Source organism: Phallusia mammillata, chromosome 4 (assembly GCF_965637545.1).
Source record: "Phallusia mammillata chromosome 4, kaPhaMamm4.hap1.1, whole genome shotgun sequence".
NCBI lineage: Eukaryota > Metazoa > Chordata > Ascidiacea > Phlebobranchia > Ascidiidae > Phallusia > Phallusia mammillata.
The window spans coordinates 1575571-1601069 of record NC_137255.1 but is presented as its reverse complement, the minus strand read 5'-3'; the positions used below and the strand labels follow the sequence as shown (position 1 = coordinate 1601069).

General features: G+C 37.8%; 3 protein-coding genes across 3 annotated transcripts; 2 read left to right on the top strand and 1 right to left on the bottom strand.

Annotated features, from left to right (window-relative positions):
• Positions 1–4169, top strand: LOC145222366 (kelch-like protein 12). Its single transcript, XM_080088471.1, has 8 exons — positions 1–58; positions 1043–1115; positions 1583–1697; positions 2014–2158; positions 2431–2648; positions 2977–3126; positions 3293–3395; positions 3676–4169. The coding sequence occupies exons 1-8, from the start codon at positions 1–3 to the stop codon at positions 4041–4043; spliced, it is 1230 nt and encodes a 409-aa protein (XP_079944597.1). The 3' UTR covers positions 4044–4169.
• A 2310-nt stretch (positions 4170–6479) lies between these two features.
• On the top strand, positions 6480–18091 carry LOC145222129 (solute carrier organic anion transporter family member 5A1-like). Its single transcript, XM_080088167.1, has 16 exons — positions 6480–6683; positions 6803–6974; positions 7100–7245; positions 7712–7848; positions 8186–8321; positions 9814–9940; positions 10278–10373; positions 10436–10554; positions 10949–11113; positions 11346–11556; positions 12568–12712; positions 12948–13082; positions 13394–13502; positions 15428–15531; positions 16040–16247; positions 16325–18091. The coding sequence occupies exons 1-16, from the start codon at positions 6620–6622 to the stop codon at positions 16555–16557; spliced, it is 2307 nt and encodes a 768-aa protein (XP_079944293.1). The 5' UTR covers positions 6480–6619; the 3' UTR covers positions 16558–18091.
• Positions 18092–18684: 593 nt separating this feature from the next.
• Positions 18685–24983, bottom strand: LOC145222134 (kelch-like protein 12). Its single transcript, XM_080088175.1, has 12 exons — positions 24898–24983; positions 24286–24409; positions 24053–24206; positions 23166–23383; positions 22475–22621; positions 21856–21949; positions 21612–21700; positions 20854–21058; positions 20476–20616; positions 20061–20219; positions 19501–19642; positions 18685–19147 (listed from the first exon to the last, which is right to left on the bottom strand). The coding sequence occupies exons 1-12, from the start codon at positions 24975–24977 to the stop codon at positions 19030–19032; spliced, it is 1671 nt and encodes a 556-aa protein (XP_079944301.1). The 5' UTR covers positions 24978–24983; the 3' UTR covers positions 18685–19029.
• Positions 24984–25499: the final 516 nt, after the last annotated feature.

The following is a 25499-nucleotide window of genomic DNA, read 5'->3' as shown; positions in this document are numbered from 1 at the left end:
ATGGCGGTAACTTGCTTTCGAACTTTCGCAACCAAGAAAAACAATAGAATGGGAGTGGGTAAAAGTTCACCTGGAATATATTTCGGGTTCGCGTAGTTTTAAGATGAAGCAGGAGTAAATAAGCGGAAGTAGTGGTGGAGTAGATGGTTGACATTGATTGATGTGACATAACGTAAAACCATACTAGCATCGTGTATTGACCCAACTTCCTATAACAGTTTGCTGGTGTTGGGGTTGTTACTGCATTTTTCATTACGGCGGAGGATATAAAGTTTAGTGGACAAGAGGTGGTGGCCAGTGTGAAACTTTCAGACGCTACAGTGTGTTCTGGCCACAAGAAGAACATAAGAGATGAAAAATGTCTTAATCAGTTTTAAAGTAGAGAAACCAAAGTGGAATAGGGTTGTAGAACCGTCTCGAAATTTTATGAGTTCAGCGAACCGGTTAGCATTACTGCCAATGGACTTTTTGTAACAGAACCAGCGAAAAATATGACTTTTGTGATAGAAATGGATGACAAAAATTTGAATCCCACCACCGGTTGTCTCATATAACAACTGAAATCGTCCTGGACAAATGGACGCTTATTCCAGACGGTTGCAGTTGTGGATAATTGCAAAACGAAAAACACAGACTTATTTAAGTTTACTAAAAGTTTAAGTTTAGTATGTGCGGTATAGTCTTATATTATAACCTATTATTTGTGTTATATGCCTGAAAAATTAAACTGGATTTAAATTTAAATTTTGACTTTCAGATCTTTGCGGTGAAATTTATTCAAGTTACAATTGTAAAAGGGTTGCTGAAAAAAAGTAAAAATTCTGACAAAAAAATACAAAGCGAACGCAATGGAACAAACAAAAAACAAAGGCAAGCATAAGAACTTACAGAAACTATTAAACTCATATTTTGTTATCTCTAATTTCTTTCAAGCATTCGTTCCCAAAGAAAGAGAAATTTTGCAATAATATGTAACTTAACTAACCTTTGTAAGTTTTGTTTGAGAAAATTTCACATTTCAATTTTTGTTCTTGATCCACAGAAGGGGGATTCCCTCGTTTGAGGGAGGTTCGGGACTTCACTCATTCGTCGGATCTCCTGATGAGAATGCAAAAGTAAGGCTTTGTAGATTACAAAGTTGTTTAGCAAAAAAATAAAATAAAAAGAGTTAAACACATAAATTCTAAGTTTCTGTGTCAGTGTTGTAAGCGGGTTGGAGCCCGAACCCGAATCATTTTTTAAATACCCGTTTGGGACCGAAATTTTAGTTGACAATAACCTATACATAAAAACCGACAGAAGGTACTGCAGAATATAATAAACAAAATACACAATGGACAATTTCTCAAACAAGACGTATTAGGTCTTATGCACATAACGTTAAGTCCAGAAGCTATAGGTAATTTGTTTTTAATAATGGACACAGAATCTGAAGTCAGGCCCGTTCGTTAAACAAGTATAAGCGCGAAACCGTTTCGCCCCACAACTCTGGAATGTGTAAAAATAAAATATACTACTGCCGGTAGATGTACAAAATAACTGAAACTTGAAAGTTACAAGTTGGTTGTGAAATTATTTCCAGAAACACGAAATACTGTGAAGTGGAACTTGATGCTGGAGGAGAATTGTTTTCGGTTCACAAATGTTTGTTCGCAAGTTTTTCACATTATTTCGACGAACTTTTCACAAAACAAAAGGTACAAAGTGTAAATGTGTTGTTGCCAATGTCGGGTCGTTTTTTAAAGTTTTTTTTACGAATTGCTTCATCTAATTTTCACAACAGTATAGGTATCCACTTTTTGCAAAAATAACAGACATTTATGCTATAAAGTGTAAACTGTACGAACCAAAATCGTTTTAGAGCCAAAATATAAGATAGCAACCTGCTCGCTTATCGCACAAATCCTAAACATTGAGCTAATTAATACGTCGTGAATTGAGCCATCGCGCGAATATAACGAAAGAAAAGAAATAAACGCGCCTTCGATCTAACGCACACACATATGTTTCCAGGACAACAGTGACGTGGTGATGGTGGAAGGGGTGAAGTGCGCCTCCATGCGGCTGATAGTCGATTTTATTTACACCGGGAAACTTTTTCTTGACACTGAAAGTGCGGTTGATCTTATGGACGCCGCGGAATTGTTGAAAATACCGAGTAAGTCAACTTGCCGCCGTGGGATTCGAACCTATGATCTACAAGCTGATAATTTTGACAAAAACTTTTGATTTGGGAGGAACAATATATTTTAAGCCGTCGATTTCACACAAAAAACGTATTTTATATTGTATTCAATCAATTTAATAATTTATTTTGTAATTTCTTTTGGTGCAGTTTATAGTTATTGGGCAAAAACAATTGCAAAAAAACTTTGGCGGGACAAAAAGTTTAAATCGTAACAACAAACATAATATTCACCCTTTTTACAGAAATCGTGAAACACTGTATCAGCTATTTGGTCGAATCGCTGTCAGTTGAAAACTGCTTTGACGTTTACCGATGCGGAATTAAGTACAATGTGGCTGAGCTCATCCGATCTAGCACTGCGCTCATCGCAAACAACCTTAAAACAGTGTGCGGACATCAGCACTTCCTCTCATTGGACCTAACAGAGTTTGAGAAAATCGTTTCCAAGCGTCGTACAACGGTGGGTAAACATATAATAAAGGAAAACTGCAAGCATTTCGGACTGGGTCCAAAACGGAACTTATATACACAAAACCAAGCGACGCACTGAATAAAATTGCAAACCTCAGTTAATCCGGACGCATTTGGACCAAAAAACTTGTCCGGATTAACTGATGTCGATTAGTTCAAACCTTACCACATTAAAAATCATTCACCTTAAGTTTTGTCCGAATTAGGCGAGGATCCGGACTAACCGAGGTTTATTCACAAAACGTTGGTATTACCATATTTGGGGTGTTGTTTAAAACTGAATCTTTTGAACAAAACTTGCTTTATTTGATTCACAGGCCAAGAATGACGAGGGCGCTTACGTAGCAACCATTGTTTGGGTAAAACACGATTCTGACGTAAGACAGGAGCATTTCACTGGATTGTTTGCGAACATTGATGTGAAATCATTCACGGAATCTTTTCTTAAAGACGTGGTTTTGCACGAGGTAAGCGCAGTTCATGTACGCGGGATCGAATTCTGTAAATAATACAAATGTTTGTGTATTTTGAGGTCGAATCGAATGGAGAGCTTTAATATATGAGACAAAGTTTAATTTTTTGGATAATGTTTAAAATAACTCGAAGTTTTACTTGCAACATGTTGTCGTGCAGCAATTGGTCCGGAGCTCGGTTGAATGTCTCAACATCGTGGTGGACGAGTTGGCTTCCAGGGTTGATAAATCGACTCTGTCTGCTGACGACAAAGAATGTCTCGGTAAATTATCAAAAAAAGACATAAAATTAAAATAATGCTTGGTTGTGTAACAAGTTATTTGTAGTGTTGTTAAACTAGTTGCACGCTGTGACTTTTAATTTTTTTATTTAATAAATAAATGAACATGTTTTGGTAAATTATCAAAAACAATATGAAAAGAAAATTAATAGTGTGCTGTCTAACAAGTTGTTTGCAGTTTCTAATAAACTCGTTGCACGCTGTCACATTATATTGCTAGGACTTTCCGCATTTTTTTAATTAATGAATTTCTTTGCCACAGATCTTCACATAAAGGGAAACCAACAACACCCTGCCCCACAAAATTCCCCCAGCTTATCCCAATCACCTCACCACCGTATGCCTCCACCGCCCCCTAAACACGATCAAAACGGACAAAAATCGCCCCCAAAATTATCGAGTAACCCTCAACAGAATATCCCTAAAATCCAGTTGGTTCACCCACTTCCCCCAGCTGTTAAACCCATCCCAATGCGACCCAGGAGTCCTAATTTACCCAGTAATAACCTTGACCCAAACCATGATGACGCCACGGCGCGGTTGAGGTCTGCTTCGGCCCCCGACAAGCAGCAGGGGAAGCCCCATTTCCCTACCAGTCCCGTGAAGGGTTTGTTGAACCGATTTATGTAAAAAATTACAAGGATCTCATATACATGGGACGATTCGTGTTTGTGTCTGTAAAGTTTGTGGTAAGGGATGTGAAGAGCTTTTCAAATTATTTTTAACAGTGTTATTTGGCATTGTGTGCTTGTAATAATGTTGGTGTTGATTTTGTTTGTTAATAATAAACTTACTGCATAAAATTTCTGTCTTGATTTAAATCGAAAGAGAGGATCGACTTGAAAAAGTTTATCATTGCTCTGCAGTGGCACCGCGTGGCAATTATTAAACATCATACAATCAGAATTTAATCATATTTAAAGACACGTAATAAGGGCGGTAACTGGTAAGTTTAAAATGTTGATTAACGATGTTTTGCCAGTTGATGGAAATAAAAGCTGACCCCTAAAAAAACGCTCTCATTTGTAGAAATTCGGGTAAATTCGAAGCAAGCGCTGCAAGCCATGAAAGGATTATTTTTTAAGGATCTACATCGTATAGAAAGCAGCTTGGTATCTATACATATCGACATGAAGCGTTGTGTAAATAACACTGGGGGGGGGGGAATTGTTCGCAACCAACGGTCAACCCAAACAAAAGTGGATTCCAAACATGTCCGATAGAAATAAGATTGGCGGCAATCCTGTTACCTTTGTCGGTTTCCAACTGACCAATTATAAATCCCATGAGACCTGTGTGTCGGCACAATCGCGTTCCTTTCATTGTTGGTAACAATGGACACCGCGAAAGTTGTTTCCGGTCGACGTTAACAAGATTCCGGCAGTGGAAGGTTGAAAGTTAAAATGGCTCTCTATTTCTATCAGTTAAGTTAAGAAAGATAGGTTGAGTTTGCAGTTGCTGTATATCAGGTGAAAATGTCATGAGTTGAACCGAATATTAATTGACTCGATTAAAGTGTAAACCAATAGAAAGTTTGGTAAAAGGTAGTAACTGAAGCAATTCCAACGTCTATCCGTCAACTGTGCCCCTATTTTTTTCGCGTTTAATTGCGCTCTAACGATGTACACCTTATCTAGGCTTGGTTAACGTGCAATGAAAATCATATGGCTATAAGTTTTTTGGACAAAGAGAAAAAACCTAACGTCAAAAATCTATTTTATTCCGGTCATAAGATCATTTTTGCCTCGCAAAAATCTTGGGGTTTTTATTTTTTATTTTTTGAACACTCTGTTCGCAAACAAAACGCAAAATTTACAAGATTGACCGTAGGCTACTTTTAATGTGTAGCCTACTACAGCTTTTTGGCAGGAGTTTCACGCGGGGCTACGGATATTAAAACAAACACACTTAATTACCAGCCATTATACACAGAATAAATTCGGACGAAGTTTGAATGTAGAGAAAGGTCACACGTAGCATATGTGCGCCTGGCCTCGATTCACTTAAACCGGAAATTACGACTTTGCTCCATGGAAAGATTAACAACGGACAAAGCGAAGGGGAAGCTTCAGACCATTGTGTGCCTTAAATCTGCGACAATACTCAGTTGCGTATGGAACCTTACTTAAACTTAATAACACCTAGTACCAATTTTCACAAAAAGAAGATTATTCTTAAAAGACGAATATTGTTTTTTATTTAAAACAAAAAGAGTATTAACTAGTTCACTAAAAGCAAGTTTATTTAAAACAATATGTAGGCTACCGATCTGTTCATGAGTTGGCAAATGCTTTTTTGTCGAAAACGTTTGAACTTTGAACAATAAAGCATGTCGCTTTTTACGTCCATTTGGGCCGTTATTTTCACCATTAAGTTTATTTATATGTCTGACATTGCAATGTTTTAGGAAATGTGAAACGATGGCCACAACCCACAACTATTTTCAGTTACAAAGGAAAATCCCGCATAACTTATCAGAAAACTGAAAAAGTCGAGAGAACAAAAAAGCGCTTTGTTTGACGCAAATCGCGATGTATTCAGGCGTGACCACCAAAACAACAACAGAAAAGGTAAAAGGAGTGTGACGTCACAATGGAATAGCGAAACATCAGCTGTTTGGCGGCCGGGGGGTCCACGAGGCACAACGCGTTGCAAGGAGAGAGAGAGGCTTGTAGTAGAACAAAGGGCCAGTTCTCGCGGTGAAGCGATGTGCGTAATTATAACACCTTATGTGATTTTGATAGTTAACAAATGGGCTCGGTTGGAAAAAAGAAAGAGCGAAAATTAGCACTGATCAAAAAGTCCTAAGTTTAAGAGGCGTTGTAGTATTTTCGTGGACCGTGCTCTCGTCAGTTACTTAACTCTGTGATTCGTAAAATAGTTAATCACTTTGCGCGTGTGGTCGAACTGAAGTTCAGTTTATGACGAGTTTATGAGGCAAGGTTATGTAGAAGTATGCAGCGTACAGACGTTATGCTTGTGTAAAATACGCTGTAGGTTTGTATTGTAGGTGTTTGAGAAGATTTGCGTTGTACAGTTTGTAACATGTTTTTTTTACAATACGTTCTGCAACAATTTTTTGTTTCTTAGATTGGACAAAACTGCCTCAAAGAAAAGAAATTTGCCTTGCTTGTGTAGTTATGTAGCAAAGTTTTGTTGTGAAAAATCAATACGTTTTTTATACCTCGGACTTGAACAAGGTAAATATGGCAACAAATGTGCAATCCAACAGAAATATGACACTCCAACTGCCAAGCACCTCAACCGATGGTAAGAACTTATTTGCAAAAAGTTTAAAAAATTGACTTATTAAATGGTTTGAATGAAACAAAAGATTATACTTCCATTGGAAAGTTTACAAAATACTATGTTTATTTCTGAATGTTTAGTGCCTTGCAAGAAGAAAAATGTTTTATGTGGTCTTCCATTTTGCACACCTGACTTTCTACAGCGCTTTGCGACACCAAAATGGTTTTTAGCGACCATAAGTTTTTTCGTTCTCGTGCAAAGCATGTTGGTATCTGGGATCACAAGCAGTGTTATCACAACTATAGAGGAAAGGTAATTCACACTAATGCCTCTAGGAGTTTTTTGGTTCCCAAACAGTTAAAAGTGTAAACAAACATTAAATTTTAATTCAGTTTATCCTAATAAGTTACAATCCATCTTTTGAACAATATTTTTAGGTATGGACTCCGAAGTGCCGAGTCTGGTCTTGTGGTGTCGAGTTTTGACATTGGAAGTTTGGTGGTTGTTGTATTTATCTCATATTTTGGTGGGAAAGGCCACAGAGCAAGATGGGTTGGAATTGGATCAATTGCTGTTGCCATTGGTAAGTGCTGGTTTGTTTAATGCTAAAAAAATTATGTGGCCTTAAAACACCTGAAATGTTGTTGCTTGATATTACAGAAGTATAATTTAATACAAATATGAAATGTGAACTGATCGAGTTTTAAGTTATATTTCCCCAAATGTCATTTTTGGAAAGTAATGATCAGCACACTTTGAAATCAGTCTCTGGAAGGTGTTAAACATAAAACATGTCCCTAATGTTTGCTCAATGCATCAATGGTATGCTTAACTTGGTTTTTAATGTTTAACTACCAGTGGAACCAATGAGATCATTTGTTTGCCCAACAGTTTGTCGCATGCATTTATGTCTGCCACGCAAACATTTTTCTGGTATAGCTTTTAATCTTACCAAAATGTATTTACAAAATAAAGCAAAAAGTGGCGTTTGATAAAAGCAGGATACTCTGTTTTTATTGTGGCCTAATTTTTTTCCACATTTTTTTCAGGATCTTTATTGTTTGCATTTCCGCAATTTTTCTCATCGCCATACCAACCATCGAGTCACACCTCGGACGATTCTCTCAACGCTTTTTTGTGCGTAGAAAATCGAACAAACTCGACAGATATAAAATGTGAAGCTCAGGTATGGGTTTGTGATAATCATATCCAACTGTGAAAGTCTGATTAAAGTCGGTTGCTTTTGTGCGAAGATTTAAGCAGATGGCTTTTGTAAACAAATAGTAGGTCATTGGTGGCAGAAATTAAATGTGTAAATGTACCCCCCAAAAAAAATTCAATAAAATATTACATTCATCCGTTTTTTATTGGCAGGTATTGCTACAGTTTTTATTGCAACAAAAATAAAAACGAAATGTACAAGCACATGCATGTATTATTCAGAATAATGATACCCCCTTTTACTTTTACTAACATAAACAAATTAATTGTTGTTATCAACTGAATATTTATTTTTATGACAGGAAGCCAATTCTTTGTACCTCTTCCTGTTTGTAATTTCTAACATGATAATGGGAATTGGATCAACCCCAATATATACACTGGGAACTACTTTTATCTATGACAATGTGCCAAGAGACAGTTCATCACTATACATATGTAAGTAAACTAAAAACAAAATTAATAAATTTACACCAAATCTGAAAATAACACTTAAAAACAAAATTGGACCAAAAAACTGCAACAAAATTGAATTAATTTTGTGATATCACCACCAGTGTGTGATATCACTAAGTGGAAATGGTAAAATAGCATGATTGGTTGACAAAATTAATAAGTGCTTGTTATGGTCAACTATTCATGTGATAGACACAAAAGTTTGTGTTTGTATATCGTCAGTGTTTACCAACTGGGAATAGGTTTGGCCATCACTTGAAACCGCGCCTTTGCAGTAATTACCACCATGTGGGTCGTCTTACACAGACAGTATCAGCACGGTTGCACCACCTTAAAGTAATGTTGAAACATCTGCTGAGCATAGAACTGTTTGCGGGCCCCGAGGCAATTAAATCTTACATATTCAGCAGTTACATTGTTAACCTTCACCATGTGTACCTGACTATATATAGCAGCTATTAGAAGGCTTGGGTAATGTAATGGCCTACTTTGTACTTTACCTTGCAAGCACTAATTGATCATGTGGATTGGCTAAATACAGTTTATACACAAGCCCAGACAAACTATTTAAAACCAAACTTGAAAGTTGGATAACCAACTAATACCTGTCTATAATGAAGATGGCAATAATTTTATTTTTGATGTTTGAAATGTCCTTGTTTTATTTGTTATTTTTTTTCAATTTTAATGTGTTTATTTTGGTAATCGGCCGTTGTTTTGTCAAAGGGTTAAACATGCTTAAATCAAGTCATATACATTTATTTTTTGTTTAAAACCTGACAATAACAAGAATGCACTGCATGTGTGTCACAGTTTGTTACAAGGAGTTTGGAGTGGCATGTGTTTGAACCCAGCGCCTTGTGCTGTTCGACCAGAGTGTTTGTTTAGCCGGCTTGTGTCTTTTGAAGCAAACTGATTCTTCCCACTTTAAACACAGATTAGGAAAACTGCCGTTGTCTGATCTTAAAGATGTTTTACTGTGACCTCCGTTATAAGCCTTCTTACACTTGAAAGCTGTAATTTTTGTATCTATTTAATTATTAGAACATGTTTTAATAAAAAATATGTTGATAAATCAATTTGTTGTTGGTCATTTTGTGAAATAAAATTGAATTGAAATTAAAGGAATAAATCTGGTGCTAATCTTCCAAAAATGTGCAGTAAATCTTTTGTGTAAATATTTAAACCTGATTAAACAGAAGTGACGTTTTTTGGCAAAGTTCACTTGTCATGTGTGAGCTCAGTTGTATTTTAATTTCCTGCAAATGTCAAACCTGGGTTACTGTAGGTCATTGCCCTTTAGTCAACCCTTCCGATGTGATAAGTTGTCCGAACAACTCAACTACCAATTAACTAAAATGTTGCAGATATACACAATTATGTATTACATGTAACGATAACTTATAGTTGCAACAAAGATGTTATCGAAATTAGGGATTTGTTATTATGACTAAACTTTCAACCATATTTTTAGCAATCCTGTATGCCATGGGAGCTGTTGGTCCTGCCGTGGGTTATTTGCTGGGTGGATTTTTCCTCACTTTTTACATCGATCTTGGCAACCAATTATCATCCAATGACCCACAATTCTTGGGTGCTTGGTGAGTGGTTTGCAAAAAAAGATTGGAATTAACCAAAACCTCTGAGTATATGCATGTTAAAGCTATATGTTTAGGTTAAAATTGTTCATTTATGTATTTATATACGGTGTTGACTGTTATTTTACAGGTTGCTTGGGTGTTTAAAAATTGTTGATTTAATTTTTTTGGTTAAAAATATATTTAAAGTCTGATTTCCATACTGCATTAATAATAGTCACTGTGATTTTGTAGGTTGCGTGGGCTTTTAAATATTTTTGAGAAGTTGTTTGTCCAAAGATGTATTTGAATGTTGATTTCTGTACTTTATGCATTAATAGTATTCACTGTGATTTTGCAGGTGGCTTGGATATCTGCTGTGCGCGGGATTGTGTTTTGCAGTTTCCATATTTCTTCTTATGTTTCCACGACAACTGCAAACAGAGAAATCAGGATTGTAAGTTGACAACAAAAAATTTCTGACACACAAAACTTATAGCTTGTATTTTTCATGAATAGAGAAACACCGGATTATTCAACAGTCGGAACTCCAGTGAGTGTTACCACGGTTACTGACAATGAAACAACAGTTGATAGTCTTGATACTTCAGTCATCAGTTTCGGCAAGAATTTGAAAGGTATTGTTGCTTGTGTGGCAAATTTTGTTTGCAGCTGGGTTCAAAGGTCAGGTTAGGAAGGTTGTTGGATTCCACACAATATGACTGAGGGCAACTAAAGGTTGGCAGTGGCCCATAGTTCAGAACCTAATGCCATGACTAGTTTCCCCTTGTGTCTGGGTGTTCAGCATAGTTGCAATGCTTCTGGGAGGCTATGTTTGGTCGCAACAATGTAAACAAGATGAAAACTGTGCTGACTAGAATGGAATAAAAATTGTTGCATCATAAATATCCTGAAACTTGGATACAACAACACATCAAACACATCATAGATCCACCTATCATATTTTGTATCAACAAATTTATCAGTTTAAGTGAAGAAAAAAAATGTAAACCTGTTGTTGTTGTTTTCCAGAGCTACCAAAAGCATTTCTCTCCCTTCTGTCGAACCCCATATATTTGTGTGTGACATGCTCAGCAACTTTAGAGTTTTCTATTGTCACTGCATTCCTTACTTTTGTCCCAAAGTTTTTGCAAAGTCACTTCAGTATTGACACGGCAAAGTCAAGCATATTTACAGGTACGTCAATAATCTGCTCACAGTAGAAGTAAAATTTATTACCACTTTGTAACAATATCCACATGTAAATAATCTTATTGATTTTTTGACCTGCATGACATTGATAATTGAAATTGTGCAAACCGCCCCCTGGTTTTGTGCTTCGTTTTGCATGTTTTGGTTTCCAATTATAATTAAATTATCGGTCATGACTTGAGGCACTTTAAATAATGCATACATACACTATACACAGGTGCAGTGCTTGTGCCCAGTGCAGGGACAGGGATTTTACTTGGAGGATACATTATCAAAAGATACAAGCTCAACATGACCGGATGTGCACAGACGGCGTTACTAAGCAACCTTTTATCACTTTTACTTTTTATATCGGTCTTCCTCATCTCGTGTGAAATGATTCAAGTTGCGGGGATCAACACTCCCCTGCAAGATCCGATCAGTGGAATGTAAGTTGACGAAAAAAAAATTTTTTTTTGAGCAGAAAACAGAAACATAGAAAAAGTAGCCAGGATTGTTAAATATTTATAAATAGTTACAATTAAAATGTTGTTTTAAACCACAAAAACTGCAAAAAAAGTAACTGAAGTATATCAAAAGTGTGGCAGTTCTAAATTGACACTAAAGATGAAAAGTACATAAGATGGTAAAGCGACATTGCTTGCAAAACAAACTTCATGTCAGGAAAAATCAATATCAGCGGTGATTTGTTGCTTTTTGCCACTCAGCGTTTCTGCCACAAACTAAACTCTGTGATAAATTTTTTATGTCCTCAAAGCTAAACTCATGCAAGTAGATTAAGTGGATTTGTGCAAAACAGCTGCACTGCCAACCTTGCAAAGTTTATTGTGTGCCTCAGAAAAAACAGGTTTTGGTGAAATAGGATTTTTTTTGCCAAACATTTAAATATTTTGGTTCATTAGAATGATATTTATCTAAATTTGCCATTCATTCAGAATGCAAAAGACAAAAATTATTTGGTAACATGATTATCACACCGCCACAAATCATGACCTTATTTGCAAGATCTTGGATTGGAATAACCCTAATGTTGTGCAACTAACCATCACTTTCGTATCCTTCCTGTGTTTAATTAAGCAGCATTACCCAGACAGTAATACTTAGGCCCTCAAACACATGTTGTAAGAGCGAACACATCATGAAACATGTCATGTTACAATGCGGATAGTGTGATCTGGTTAAAATAAAAGTGAAATCATTCTCTTCGGTTATACTTCAAAGTAATCGAAGATTTTTTTTACAAAGGTTACAAATTTTGAACTTGAAACTTGTTTTGTGTAAGAAAAAAAACAACAAAGAAAAAACAGCCCTTATTTAAACTAAGGACTGTAAATAAAATTAGGCCAACAGTTTTGTCTTAATACAAATATTTGCATGATTTTTAAGTGCTTGTGCTTTTAGGAATTTTCAGAGATTCAGTTTTTACTTTTTGATTTCAGATCCATGCCCAACATATCATCGATGTGCAATTCTGGATGTTCGTGTCTTGCCACTTTATATGCACCGATCTGCTCAGGAGATATTACTTACTACAATCCATGTTATGCTGGTTGTGAGGGTTCCATTAAAAATAATTTGTCACAGGTTAGTAAAATTGATTGGCAAGACTCTGTTTGTACAATTGGTTACACTTTTTAACTGCTTATCCACTTGCAAGTATAATGTGTTAAAGTTTTAGGAAAAAGTCATAAACTTGTAAAGTACTGTACTCAAAAAAATTGAAATCAAGTTTAAATATAAGTTTTTTGGTGTTTTTTTAAATAAATTTTCTTAGTTGAAATTTTGAAAGACTTATGGCAAACAAAGCTTTTTTTTGTAGACTACCTACTACAACTGTTCGTGTTTACCACAAGCAACCACAGATCTGCCACAAATTGCCACTCACGGCGAGTGTGTGCGAGATTGCACATCTTCATTCATTCCATTCCTCTTTTGTTTATTTCTCGTCACCATGGTAATATTTAGTTGTCGGATAAAATATTCTTTAACATTTAGATTAAGCATAAAAATGTCTCTAATTTCAAAAGCTTGTCATGATAAATGTTTTGTACATGCTGTACAGTTGTTGAAAAGCATCAAAAGTAGTGCCTTTAAAACTAGTTGAAGCTTTTTCAGTTTTGTGATAAACTCTACGTGTGAAAAACGCTTTTCAATCTTAAGAGCCCCTTTAACCTCAAAACCGCGAATTGGTGACCCACCCCACAAATGTACCTGTGAAGATATTTTGTTTCCGTCATGTTTATATCGGTTTATTTTCGTTGCCAGGCAACAGTTTGCGCGCACACCCCGTCGCTGATGGTTACCTACCGATGCGTAAAGAACGACGAACGACCCTTTGCAGCGGGATTGCAGTTCGTATTCTTCAGAACATTAGGTAAGCTATGTCTGTACCACAAGTGTTACTATACTATTGCCCTAGAGGTAATACTTATTGGCCTATCTGCTTAACACACTGCAAAGCGACCAACAGTTGGGAAATATAGCAATGTTGTTCACAATTTTAAACAGACAAAGTTTTAAAAGTGATGCCAAGATTATGTGAGTTTTTCTTGGCAAAAAGTGTAATGTGTATTATTTCACGTAACGATAGCTTAGTTGTTGCCAAAAAAACATGAAAAACATGTGGCCCAAAACGTATGACGAAAACTTGTTTCACAAAAACAAATTTTCAAAAGTGGTTTGAGGGAATTACGTGTTTGACAATAAAAAATACCATCTTAACTGTTTCGTTGAAATGTCTAATAACTTAGGTGATGCAACTAAGCTTGCGACTGTAAAATATATGACAGAAGTTTAGGTAGGAGAAAAAACTTGTTTGTTTCAACAAATTTCGACTTGAAACACCCTGAGGCGTTTCGCTTAGTCCGAACATATCACCACAATCACGTGATCGCTTGTCTCGTGTGCACAACGATTGAAACGCCAGTAGCCAGACGCTGAATTGCTGAGAGGCATTTAGAAGATCTAACCGAATAACAAATATCTTGTTACCTTCGACACCTTAGTGGGTTTTCGTAATCAACACCGCGTCACAGCAGCTTCAAAACCCGATAAACAACAACGTGTTGGAAGAAGGTTGAACAAGCGTTGAACTTTCACCCACTTTTAGGATAAACTAGAGTTTTTCACCCTGGGGTCAAATGCAACATTTTATGAGAACAGCGAGCCGGTTAGCATTGCTGGTTACTGTTAATGGACTTTTTGTAAGAGAACCGGCTGAATAATATGACTTTTGTGATAGAACCGGCTGACAAAAAATTTGAATCCCACAACTGTATATAGATGTAGTTTTAATGTACTATATTTAGATGTTAAACCCTAATGCGCATGACAAAGTATTGCCAGTTTGGTGGCGGTGTTAGTGAGAAGTTGGCCTAATTAGTTTGTTATTGGTCGGATTAATTACTATTCCATTACTCATCACATAACATCGGATTTCCTGTTTGGGTTGTGGTGAGTTTACATTTCACACACATCTCCAATTAAAAACATATCAAGCCCACACACACCCGTACACTGTGGACCTTAACATATTACTGCTGATGTCAACTTTCAGCATTTGCTTAAACTGATGCCAGTGCGTTTGTGGGTTCCCGGCGAGCTTTGTGCAGCCAACCGTGTTGTACAAAGTCTTGTCGTCATCAGTTTACAGATATATTTGGATGTAATAATATCTAGGTTCTTTTTAGGCAAAGCCTTCTTAAACTAGCCCTCGTAAATTACACCACACATTCACGTTAATGTTGCAAACAATATAGGCACGGGATACTAATGTTGCGTGATTAGCACAATAAATCGGAAACGTGTTGAATAAATGAGTTGCAACTAAGCTTCGAAACATGTCAGTGCAATGGACAGTTGTAGTTTCACTCGATATCAAATGCCAGCGTGATTTTTGTAATGCTAATGTACACTGAATTTAAATGTCGCAAATACTCGGCGTAATTTGCATGTGTCACGTCGTGCAACAGGGCACTATTTGCGCCGGTAATATGGTTGTAAGTGCACGACTATGCGTGTTACTAATCACCGTCGTTGCACGAGGCACTTTACGTTGTAACTACTTAAAAACCACACGCTCCACGCACATTTAATTAAAAAAGTCCAGTTTTCGTGGTATTTCCGAAATTTATTTGCGTTCATTTTGTTTTTGATACGACCGATTCAAGGACTGGGTGCACGAAAATAAATATTAGCATTCTGTCACCTTGGGTGTTATATTGAAATCATATTGTGTAAGGACTTCAGGTATCACATTGCTGCTTGTACAACGCGTAACCCCATCTATATTGTTTACAGCTTACATTCCAGCCCCTATCTACTTCGGCACAGCAATAGATCAAGCCTGTTTGTTGTGGAACGGCTCCTCGGATCAGTGTGAAAATGGTTCGGGATCTTGTTTGGTAAGCTTATATCACTCAAACAGGCTCGAGTAATACGATATGTGTTGGTGTTTGGGGACTTGCGATGTTTTGTGTTGACTGGCTCGAGGGCAAAACCGAAATTCGATTAGTGCTGCTGCAAAATACATTGGTTGGAAGTTTTTTCTGCGAAATCTGCATCCCGGGAGACTTAGTTTGTCAGTTATTTGGAAATTTAACTGATAAAGGGTCATGGCTGTTACTTTAACAAGTAGATTGCTGTACGTTTTATATTCCACCAGAACAAGAACCCTCCTAACACTTCTGTTTGGTAAAACATTTACATCTTTGCTTGTGATATCAGGCAAGCGGCTTTCATCAATCTTACGTTCGGTAGAAATCCAAAGACAAATGTGCAGCATGCATGTTGCAGCCTTTTTGCATGAAAGCGAATGTGACGTCACCCGAACTTAAACATGTCTTGTAATGTCATATTGGCGTGACAATCCTAATAAAGCGGCCGTTTATCGTCGTTCTGATTTACTTTCAGCTTTACGACGCGAAAACCTTCCGCTACATTTTCTTCGGTGTGGCGTTCGGACTCAAACTTCTCGCGTTTATCTTCGTCTTCCTGTCGTGGGTTCTCTGCAGGAGAAAGCACTCCCTGCACACGCACACCACCAAGTGGCGAAGAATGAGGCGGAAGAAAGTGATGTCCAAGATCAGATCAAGAAACAACAAGAATCTCGAAGGAACCAGTAAGTTTGGTCTAATTTTGATTCACCCAATCCAATATTCGTTTTTTAACCACAAATTATTCACGTGTTTTTTTTAGCGACGTCAGTGCCGCAAATCGCTGTAACAAAACCAGTGGACACCTATCACTCATCCACAGTAACAACAGTACAAAGTGACGACACTGGTTTTGCTAGTTCCGCTTCAGTGAGCACGGAGGGAAGTCGAAAAACACCGGTGGTTCCCCCGAACAGAGAATCACTCAAACTCGACCTCATTTCAAGCAATCAACCTTCTGTTACGTCAGAAGCGAAGGGCGAGATGACATTGTGACGTCACAAGTTAAAGCCATTGACGAACGCGACCAACTAAAACGTCAGAGACGAACAAATGTCTAATCCGAGATCCGACGCAAAATATCAACTATATGACGTCATTATAAAGTTGTGACGTCATATGTGATTTTGCCTACCCACTGGTTCATATGATTCTATTTGGTCTATGCACGTGATGTTGCTCTCACGCCGAGGTTTTTTCACCGAACGGCGACACAAGTGAAAACTTCAGGTCCTGGGTTCGATCCCCGGCAAGATTTAATTTGCAGACATAAACAATTAGGAAAATCTCTGGAAGGTAGTGCCTTGTATTTTCACTGCAATTCATGATATATTTGATGATCAAGCACGGGTATGCGTGAAGCAGACTATCCAAAAGTTTTATCTCCAAGTATTTTGAGTTTTGTTTTAGAAGCGCACTTAGTTTTAATGTTTGTGTATTTTAGAAAATCGGACAACCTTAGTTTAAACAACGTGTTTTACAGTATTAACTGTACGGTTCTTGTGTTTGACTTATGCGAAAGTATGGAACCATGATTATTATGTGACAATTACGCTGTTCTACTATACTAAGTGCTTTTTTGTGTATTTTTTAATCAAATACTTCCTTCGTTGTTTTGTTTCTTGGAACTAAACCTTCACCGATCAAGAACTTTTAGTATTTTAGAATCTGTCACTTTTTATATCAACCGCGTGCCAAGTTCAAACTAGAACTATATGATTGACTCAATATTACGAAAGGTGTATGACAAATTCTGTGTCGGTTGTTATTATTTTGACACTGGTTGATACAGTATGCCAAGTAAAGCTCAACTAACATTATTAAACGATTTTGTAAGCTTAAAGCGTGTTTCATTATCCAGCTTAAGGCGCATAGTGCAGGACCTAATATTTGTGCCATGAAAAAATCTCAATATTAACCATATTGTTTTACGCTTGACTGCAGAAAGCTGGTTGGTTACCCGCTTCAAGCGCTGAGTCTGTTTTGACGCAAACAAATAGTACGACTTTTGATTTTAGTTTTTTTCTTTTTGTGTGCGTACTAGCGCCCCCATGTGTCGTGTGTTAGCTGATGAGAAGCGAAGTTTGCCATGATACGTTCCACCCTCATTTCTACATAGCACGAAGCCTTGGATGTAACGAAGCTTGCTAGTAAATGTTACTGAAATCGTTATAAGGGCCTTTTTACTGTGTATTGGCGATGCTTGTGGTTACATTGTCAGTATTTCTGTTGAAAAACGACACCTGTAGCAAATATATGGGTAATGTGTTGTATTCACAAACACCTCAAAACTTTAATTTGAATTTTTTACAGTCGCCACCCCAAATATTTGATTGAAGCGAATCTCACACAATTTGCGTTTTCCTTCATATGCAGGCGCACAAACATATGTGTGTCACGTGATGTAATCTAGGATCGTGATTGGCTGATCGGTGTAGTTTCACTGCTACCTCTGTTCAGAACTTCTTGTGGCTGTTTTCAGGCATTTTCAGTCGCTTTTGTACAACAATAAATTCGCTGCCTTCCTCTATATACTGTCTGTTGATTTTTAAGTCTCTTTTTGAGAATACCAGCAGATGTTTTGCGAACTACTCACTAGTGATGGGACGATACCAGGTTTTGAAGCGAGTACCGAGTACGAGTACCACATGTATATACCTTCGATACCGAGTACCTAAGTACAGTGTTGTACTTGGTTGTATATCACCTGCTAATTTATCTGCCATGGCCGGCGTACAGGCGTGCACACACACATGCCGAAAAAAGTAATCTCCATACGATAGCGAAAAAAATACGTAACCTGGCGGAACTTTTTCCCAAATTTGTACTGTCCGAAGCATATATTGGCACAAAGTTTTCAGTGTTCTTATAGTGTAAATCGGCCTTCGGTACTCGCACGTTGGTATTGAAAACTGAGACAAAATATTTCGATACCGAGTACGAGTATCGATACCACTGAAATCGTTCGATACCATCGATACCGAGTACCGAGTACCGAGTACCGAGTACCGAGTACCGGGTACCCGTCCCATCACTAGTGTACACGCCTGTACGCCGGCCATGGCAGATAAATTAGCAGGCTGACCATCACACACGTGTATGGAACAACTTAACGAACGAAAGTTGCAAGTCGATGAATGTTAGGAAAAAATCCATAAAAGAAAATAATATGCCTGTAACAACTACACAAACGCGAAAACAATAGTGAAGCACCAGTTATAACGTCGTGCATTGTGACGCCACTATGCAACCATTTCCCACTTTGGGTTGTATTGTGTTTTAATTCAGTTGCTTGCTTTGAAATTTAAAACAACAGTTTCCAAGGATATAGATTTAAGATTAGAGCGAACATTAAATTATGTGTCTTTCTATGCACGAAGATCATTAGCAAACCCACATTAGGGCGCAGCCTCAGTATTTTTACAAGCAACATAGCTGCATCACACACCAAGCAAGCTATTCGCAGATTTACATTGAAACCACAGATTCAATGTGTGTGTCGATAGTCTCGGAGCAGACTGTCCACGTGTCGTCATGACGATTGTAAACTTCTATGGAACGTAAAGTGTTCCTGGTATCATCTTGCCTAAGTGCAGTGGCCAGTTTAAGATGTATGTCGTGTGGTTTATTGGATTAAGTTAGTTTTGTGGTAATCATGTGATGAAAATGTGAATACCAAACAAATAATTAATTTGATTTGGATTTGAAATTGATTGATGGTTGCAGTTACACTTTTAACGGTTGTGGAGAATTAATCATTATCTTCTCTTTCGTTTTATTATACCATTTTTTGAGGGTTTGGGGTCAATAAATGTTGCTCATTAGGAGAGTAAAATGTAAAATAAACAAAGCATTGACAAACAAATAAATTGCAAAAGAAAAAAAATCCTTACATTAACCAAAAAATTACTAAACATAAAAAGGGTAACCCCCACTTACCCTCCGATGACGTATATTTTTTGGTTCCGGATGAATGCGGACGGTCGGTTCCTTGCAGTGTTGAGGTTTCCAAGTAGTTTCCACTTGTCATGTATCGGGTCATATCTCTCAACAGCCGACAGACATTTGCCAGAAAAACCACCTGAAATTGAGAAACATGACCGTAAATGTTATAATCTTGACGCAGAATATAAGGTTCTAGTTTAAGGCTTTGCATGAAAATGTACGGAACGGCACAGTCTTAAGGCCGAGAGTTAAGCTGGATCGGGTCTGCAGTTCATGTTGGTCTTACACGAACGCATCATGGTTAAGTGCAGTATTATAAATGCGCTCGGATATTTATTCATAGTTGCAGGTCCAAAGTGATTCACATTTCTAATCTAATGCATACAAAGCATCTTGATCCAAGCGAATTAAAGTAGCCAGTTGAACAGGCTGAACACAAACCCGAAATTGTTAAATCTATCTCAAAACATCCAATTCATCCATCAAGCAAGTTTTAGAAGCACGTGGTTGCGACTCAGCATCACACAGGTTCAACCCACTCAGATCTCACTTACCGATGGCGTATATCATATCGTCCAACACAACCGCTGCCAACCCGCTCCTGGCGACCCCCATCGGCGTGACGTCACACCACGTGTCGGTTACGTGATCGTACCGTTGAACGGAGGCGAAGTGACGATGTTCGTTGCAACCACCAATACAGAACAAACCACCTGTTGTGATGTAATAATTTGAATAAGTTGATTGTTGTGATTTAAATTTCCAGCAGCGGTATCGTTGTGCGTATGTGAGCTTATATAGTTATGTGTTGTATGGAAGTTATGGTGTTATGCGCGCTTAGAAACTTGTTCTGCATATTTTAGTAAATACACGACTTGCGAGATCTGACGTAACTACAGCAGACCTGAATACCAACATCCTTGTTACGTTTAAGGGCCGATTAAAGGTGCTGTAGAAATATTCCCTTACCTTTCACATTTACAAGAGCATGAAACGCTTTTTGTTCGTTCATTTCATTCAACAAACTCCAGCTATCGGTAACCGAGTCATATCGTTCACATGACGACAAATATCCTGATTGGTTGCCTCCACCGGTTACGTAGATGTACCCTGAAACAATCAGATCAAAAACAACTGTGATTTGCTGTACTTAAAACAAACAAATGGTCGCTTTACTTCGTATGCAGAGCGCAGAGATTGACCAAAGTAATTGATTTTGGATAAGCTGCAGACAGTTGATTTTTTGCAAAGCAAGAAAAGTGTTCTTGGTAGTGTTTCAACAAAAACAGTTTTTTTTTTCTACAATGTGTGTTTACAAAAACATTTTGGTAAGTCCTCGTTACGCACCATTGAGCATTGCGCTTGCTGCGTGTTGCCTAGCAACCTTCATCGTCCCCACAACCGTCCACTTGCCACGTGACGCGCTGACGTCATAAGCTACAACGCTGCCGTGGGGATTCCCCTTGAAACCGAGGGTCGACCCCCCACCGATAACGTAGATACGTTGTTTAACCGCTGAAACTGTTGCGCCAATTCTTTTCAAGTTCAGCTTCTAAAACAAGATTGAAATATCGCGGTTAGACAAAACATTTTGTAAATGTATTGTTGTAACAAACCTCTCATTTAAAACGTAAACATCCTAAGTGTTTTTCCAGCAGTTTTTATTAAAATATGCCGACGTTGCGATGTCACCTACGAGACACCTTCATCAGGGTAATGACACAAATTTACAGAAGTTATAATGAAGCGAAAAGGGCGGCAAAACACACACACACAAAAGGGTGGTGGTACAAACGCAGTGCGCACCAATGGTCGAGTGATAACACCTAACTTTTGTTGATAAAATATGCCTGGCATTCCTATGTGTTTCGCGATATTTCAATCAGTTATGGAAATTTGTTGGAACGGCTTTACTTGACAATATCAAAAGTGTGGGAAATGTTTATTTCCATGTTAAAATCAGTTGACAATAAGCTAATGGCTCCTTCACAAACACGTGGAAAATAAACAATGGTAATAGAAAAATAAACAAATGGCAACAATGGTAATAGAACAGGGAATGATTCCCAGAATCAGTTTACTAACAATCACAAGAGTTGACTTACGGGTAAATGCGTCACATTGAAGTTTTCATCGATTTGTACAAAATCCGTTTCGGTTCCGACACCACCAATCGCCCAGGAACAGCTCGAATCTGGAGGAATAGAAATAAACATACACTTTTATTGTTATGTTTAAAAAACAATCCCTATATGCCACCATCATATAATAGTGTGGTAATATAACAGAGTTTCCAGTTTACACACAAATTTAGTTTTCATTTTTTTACACAGGTTTTGAAAGTTTCACCTTTGTAGGGACTTGCACATCTTTGTGGGTTGACTTGAGTGAAAAGTACCTGAAGCAAAGCCTTGAGACAATCCGGCGAAGAAGATACGAGATCCTGAAAATTGAAAAAAAAACTAGTCTCTTAATATATTCGCAACAAACTCTCACCAACTAAGACCGTTAACATTCAAAAATAGGTACAAACATGTGTTGTAATTTTTACCCTGGTTTTAACCATTGGAAAATTAAGCATGTGCTTATATCTTTGGGTAGAGCTAATAACACCATACCTCACGGTAGACCCACATTTCGCTAATCTTCGATAGGCGGCGTAAAGAGCTGAATTATTTATTTAGCGGCTAAAGAGGGGTGGGGTTGGGAAGTAGGTTTTTGAAAAAATTAAATTAGTAACTAAGTTTCTTTGCTAGTTTTATTGAATTTTAAATGCTAATACCGGTTCCCAACCCTAATAGTCCCAACCGCAAACGTTTTTAGAGATATAACGTTTCAAATGTGAAACAGTGCTCTTTGCGCCACCTATCGAAAATTAACTGATTGCGGGTCTATCTATCGTGAGGTATGGTGTTAGTAGATTTTCGATATCTTTGAGGGATCAATTCACTGCCGGCACAAAACTTACCTCGGTCAAAACGACGTCTTGCAGAAACATGTTGGGAAGTCGGACCAAGTCGATTTCACTGAAAAGATTCGTGAAAAAATCTCTTCTGTTTTCTTCGTTGTTTTTCACCCACCTCACAATTCCGTGGTAAATTGTGTCTTGCGGAATCTGTAAACAAGGTTTTCTATCTAATCCACAATATTCCCAGCAACAAACTAGACATATTCACATTATCCATGTTGGTGTTTAATAGGGAAAATCTATTAACACCTTAACTCACGTCAGTCGCACATTTAACTAATTTTCGATAGGTGGCGCAGAGAGCACAAATCCCCATTGAAAACAGTATATGTCAAAATGTGTTGACGGTTAGGGCTATTGGGGTTGGGGTTAGGTATTATTATGAAAAATTCAATAAAACTAACCCCAAAATTTGGTTGTTAAAGTACAATTTTCAAAAACTTACTTCCCAACCCTACCCCTATTTAGCCGCTAAATAAATAATTCAGCTCCTGCGCCACCTATCGAAAATTAGCTAAATGTGCGACTGACGTGCCGTTAAATAAAGAGTAAAAAACATGACATCACAAAAATAATACGTATTAATTTCACCCTTTCCCAAAAAATAAGCTTTTAAAGATCGATGCATTAACTACAAATCAAAATTTAAGCATCAATTTTACTGAAGGTGTGTTTGGTGATTTTGTCACACCTGACTGCTTTTCTTCATCATAATGTCTTTGACGTCATCGTGTGTTAGTTGCAAGAAGTCGTCGTGACGTAATACACGCGTCATGTTGTGTTTGATCACGTGATCTGCTTTTTCCAGCGCGTCATCGAGCCTGAATCGTTGTGAGTATGATCTTATCTTGAGGCAGTTTTCGGGCGAAATATTTTCCACAAGAAAAGTTTCGCAAACATGTTTCAGTTCTGAACAAACGAAACATCGACGTTAGTATTGACTGATAAAAAAACATATTTGACCTGATACAATTCATTAATTGCACAAGACGATTTGGCCGCAGTTGATTGGTTGAAACTGGTTAGAACCCAGCTTTAATTATTATTCTGACTCTAATTTGTCAAATTGACATATTGTCTCAACAGCAATTAGTTGTAACCCATTTTATACGTTTGCGTAGTTAAAGGGTGTTGCCAAGTGCATTAAATTTCGTTATATCTGTGACCAGACTGGGTATCGTCTAAAACTGCGAGCCCACTTACCCGCCTAGCCCACACTTAGCCGTTGTTTCGTTCGTAAAGCCCTTGTACAGGGGATTCCCGTCATACGTTATAAAGTAGTTTTATTGAATTATTAATGACAATACCTTACCCCAACCCGAATAGCCCTAACCGTCTGCATTTTTTTGAGCGGTTGGGGGGGGGAGGATCCCCTATACGGCTGAGCGGGCTAAGCGATGGCTAAGCGGGCTTGCAGTTTTTAGACGGTACTGGACCAGACTTTCTAACAAAGTGTCCGTTAAAGTGGATCGCAGCCAACCAATTACTTAGTCAGCACGTAGCTACATATAAATGCTCTAAACCACAGTTTTGACATAGAACCTCATGGTCAACTTATAATTCCAACTTGTAACTTACTTTGCAGCTGCATGTAGTCTGCGTCACCCAGAACGTCATAAACGTTGTTGCAGTTTAGGGAAACCACCCCGGTGTAAATAAAGTCGAGAATTATCGTCAGACGCACAACTGTTGTGGATGGGATCGGGACAGTTTCAGCGTACCTCTCTTGCATCTGTTACGCAGAAACAAGCCATTAACGCTACAGTTTCTCAACAAAATAATAATAAGGTCGTGAAATATATTGAACCTACCTCTGATCGCAGCATCGAACCGAAAAAATCCGAAGAAATACCCACAATGCATTTGTGCACGTAAAAATCTTGTCCTTCAGTTTGCAATTTGAGATCACAGAAGTTGTGAGGGCCGTTTCGGTCTCTGCTCATATATACAAGGATTTCAATCATTTGCGATGTAAAATTGTGATTTTGAAAAGCAATGTGTATAATGGCTGTAGGTCCCTAGAATGACGTTTTTCGCTGTACTAGCCAAACGACCAAGGTCTTGTTATCAGCTGCACTGGAAAGATTTTATAGGTTTAACAGTGCGGAGTGTCTGCAGTTTACTTGCCATTGTATCGACGCATTGCCTTTGTTTTAAAATGTGCGATGCTCGAGTTTAAAATTGTCGGTTTGGTAACTATTCGCCTAAGTAAAGTTGCCAAGAAACCTTGTAAGGCAATAAAGGTGGTTGCTATTCACGTTAAGCTACACGATACACGCTTGTTTACTTAACGTTAACACAATAAATTTGTTTTAGAGCTTTGGTTACTTACAACCAACAGTTAACGCACAAAAACGTTTGCGCCAGTCACGAATATTCCCCATAACCAGTCGAGCGTGCAAGAAACGTGTACAAACACTTACTCGTTGAGCAAATTCAACATATGACTCCCATGTTCACTCACAACATTCGATGGTTTGTCTCTGTTTGCCGCCATTTGCATTTTACACACTCTGAAACACAAATGAAAAAGCTATAAAAGTCACTTATCGCTGGTTTGAAAAACAAAGTACGTGGTTTCAACCATTAGTGCTAACGTCAGCAAAAAAAAATCTCATTGAAATATGATGCAAATATACTTGAATGCGCAATAGTGTAAATGAGCTTTGTGCAACTAACCGTGGTTTAAGTCGGCAAGTATACCGTTGCTACTACCTTCAACTTAAACAAAACTGAGGTACGGTCAACCTGTTGTTAACCATGTGCAATTAAACTCTCTATAATTTCCATTAGTGTTGCCTCAACAATGCGCACTAGAAGGTATGAGCCTTTGTAACTTTGCAAATAAATAATGCAATAAGTTCAAGATATCACAGAGGATGCATTGAACTGCAAATAAACGCAACAACAGCATCATTTTTGCACGAGTCGGTTAAAAAATTCACGTCTAGCAACTGCAAGCAAACATTCTCACAGTACAAAGCCTGCAAGCATTTATTTCGCGGAATGCACAGCTTGCCTTAAG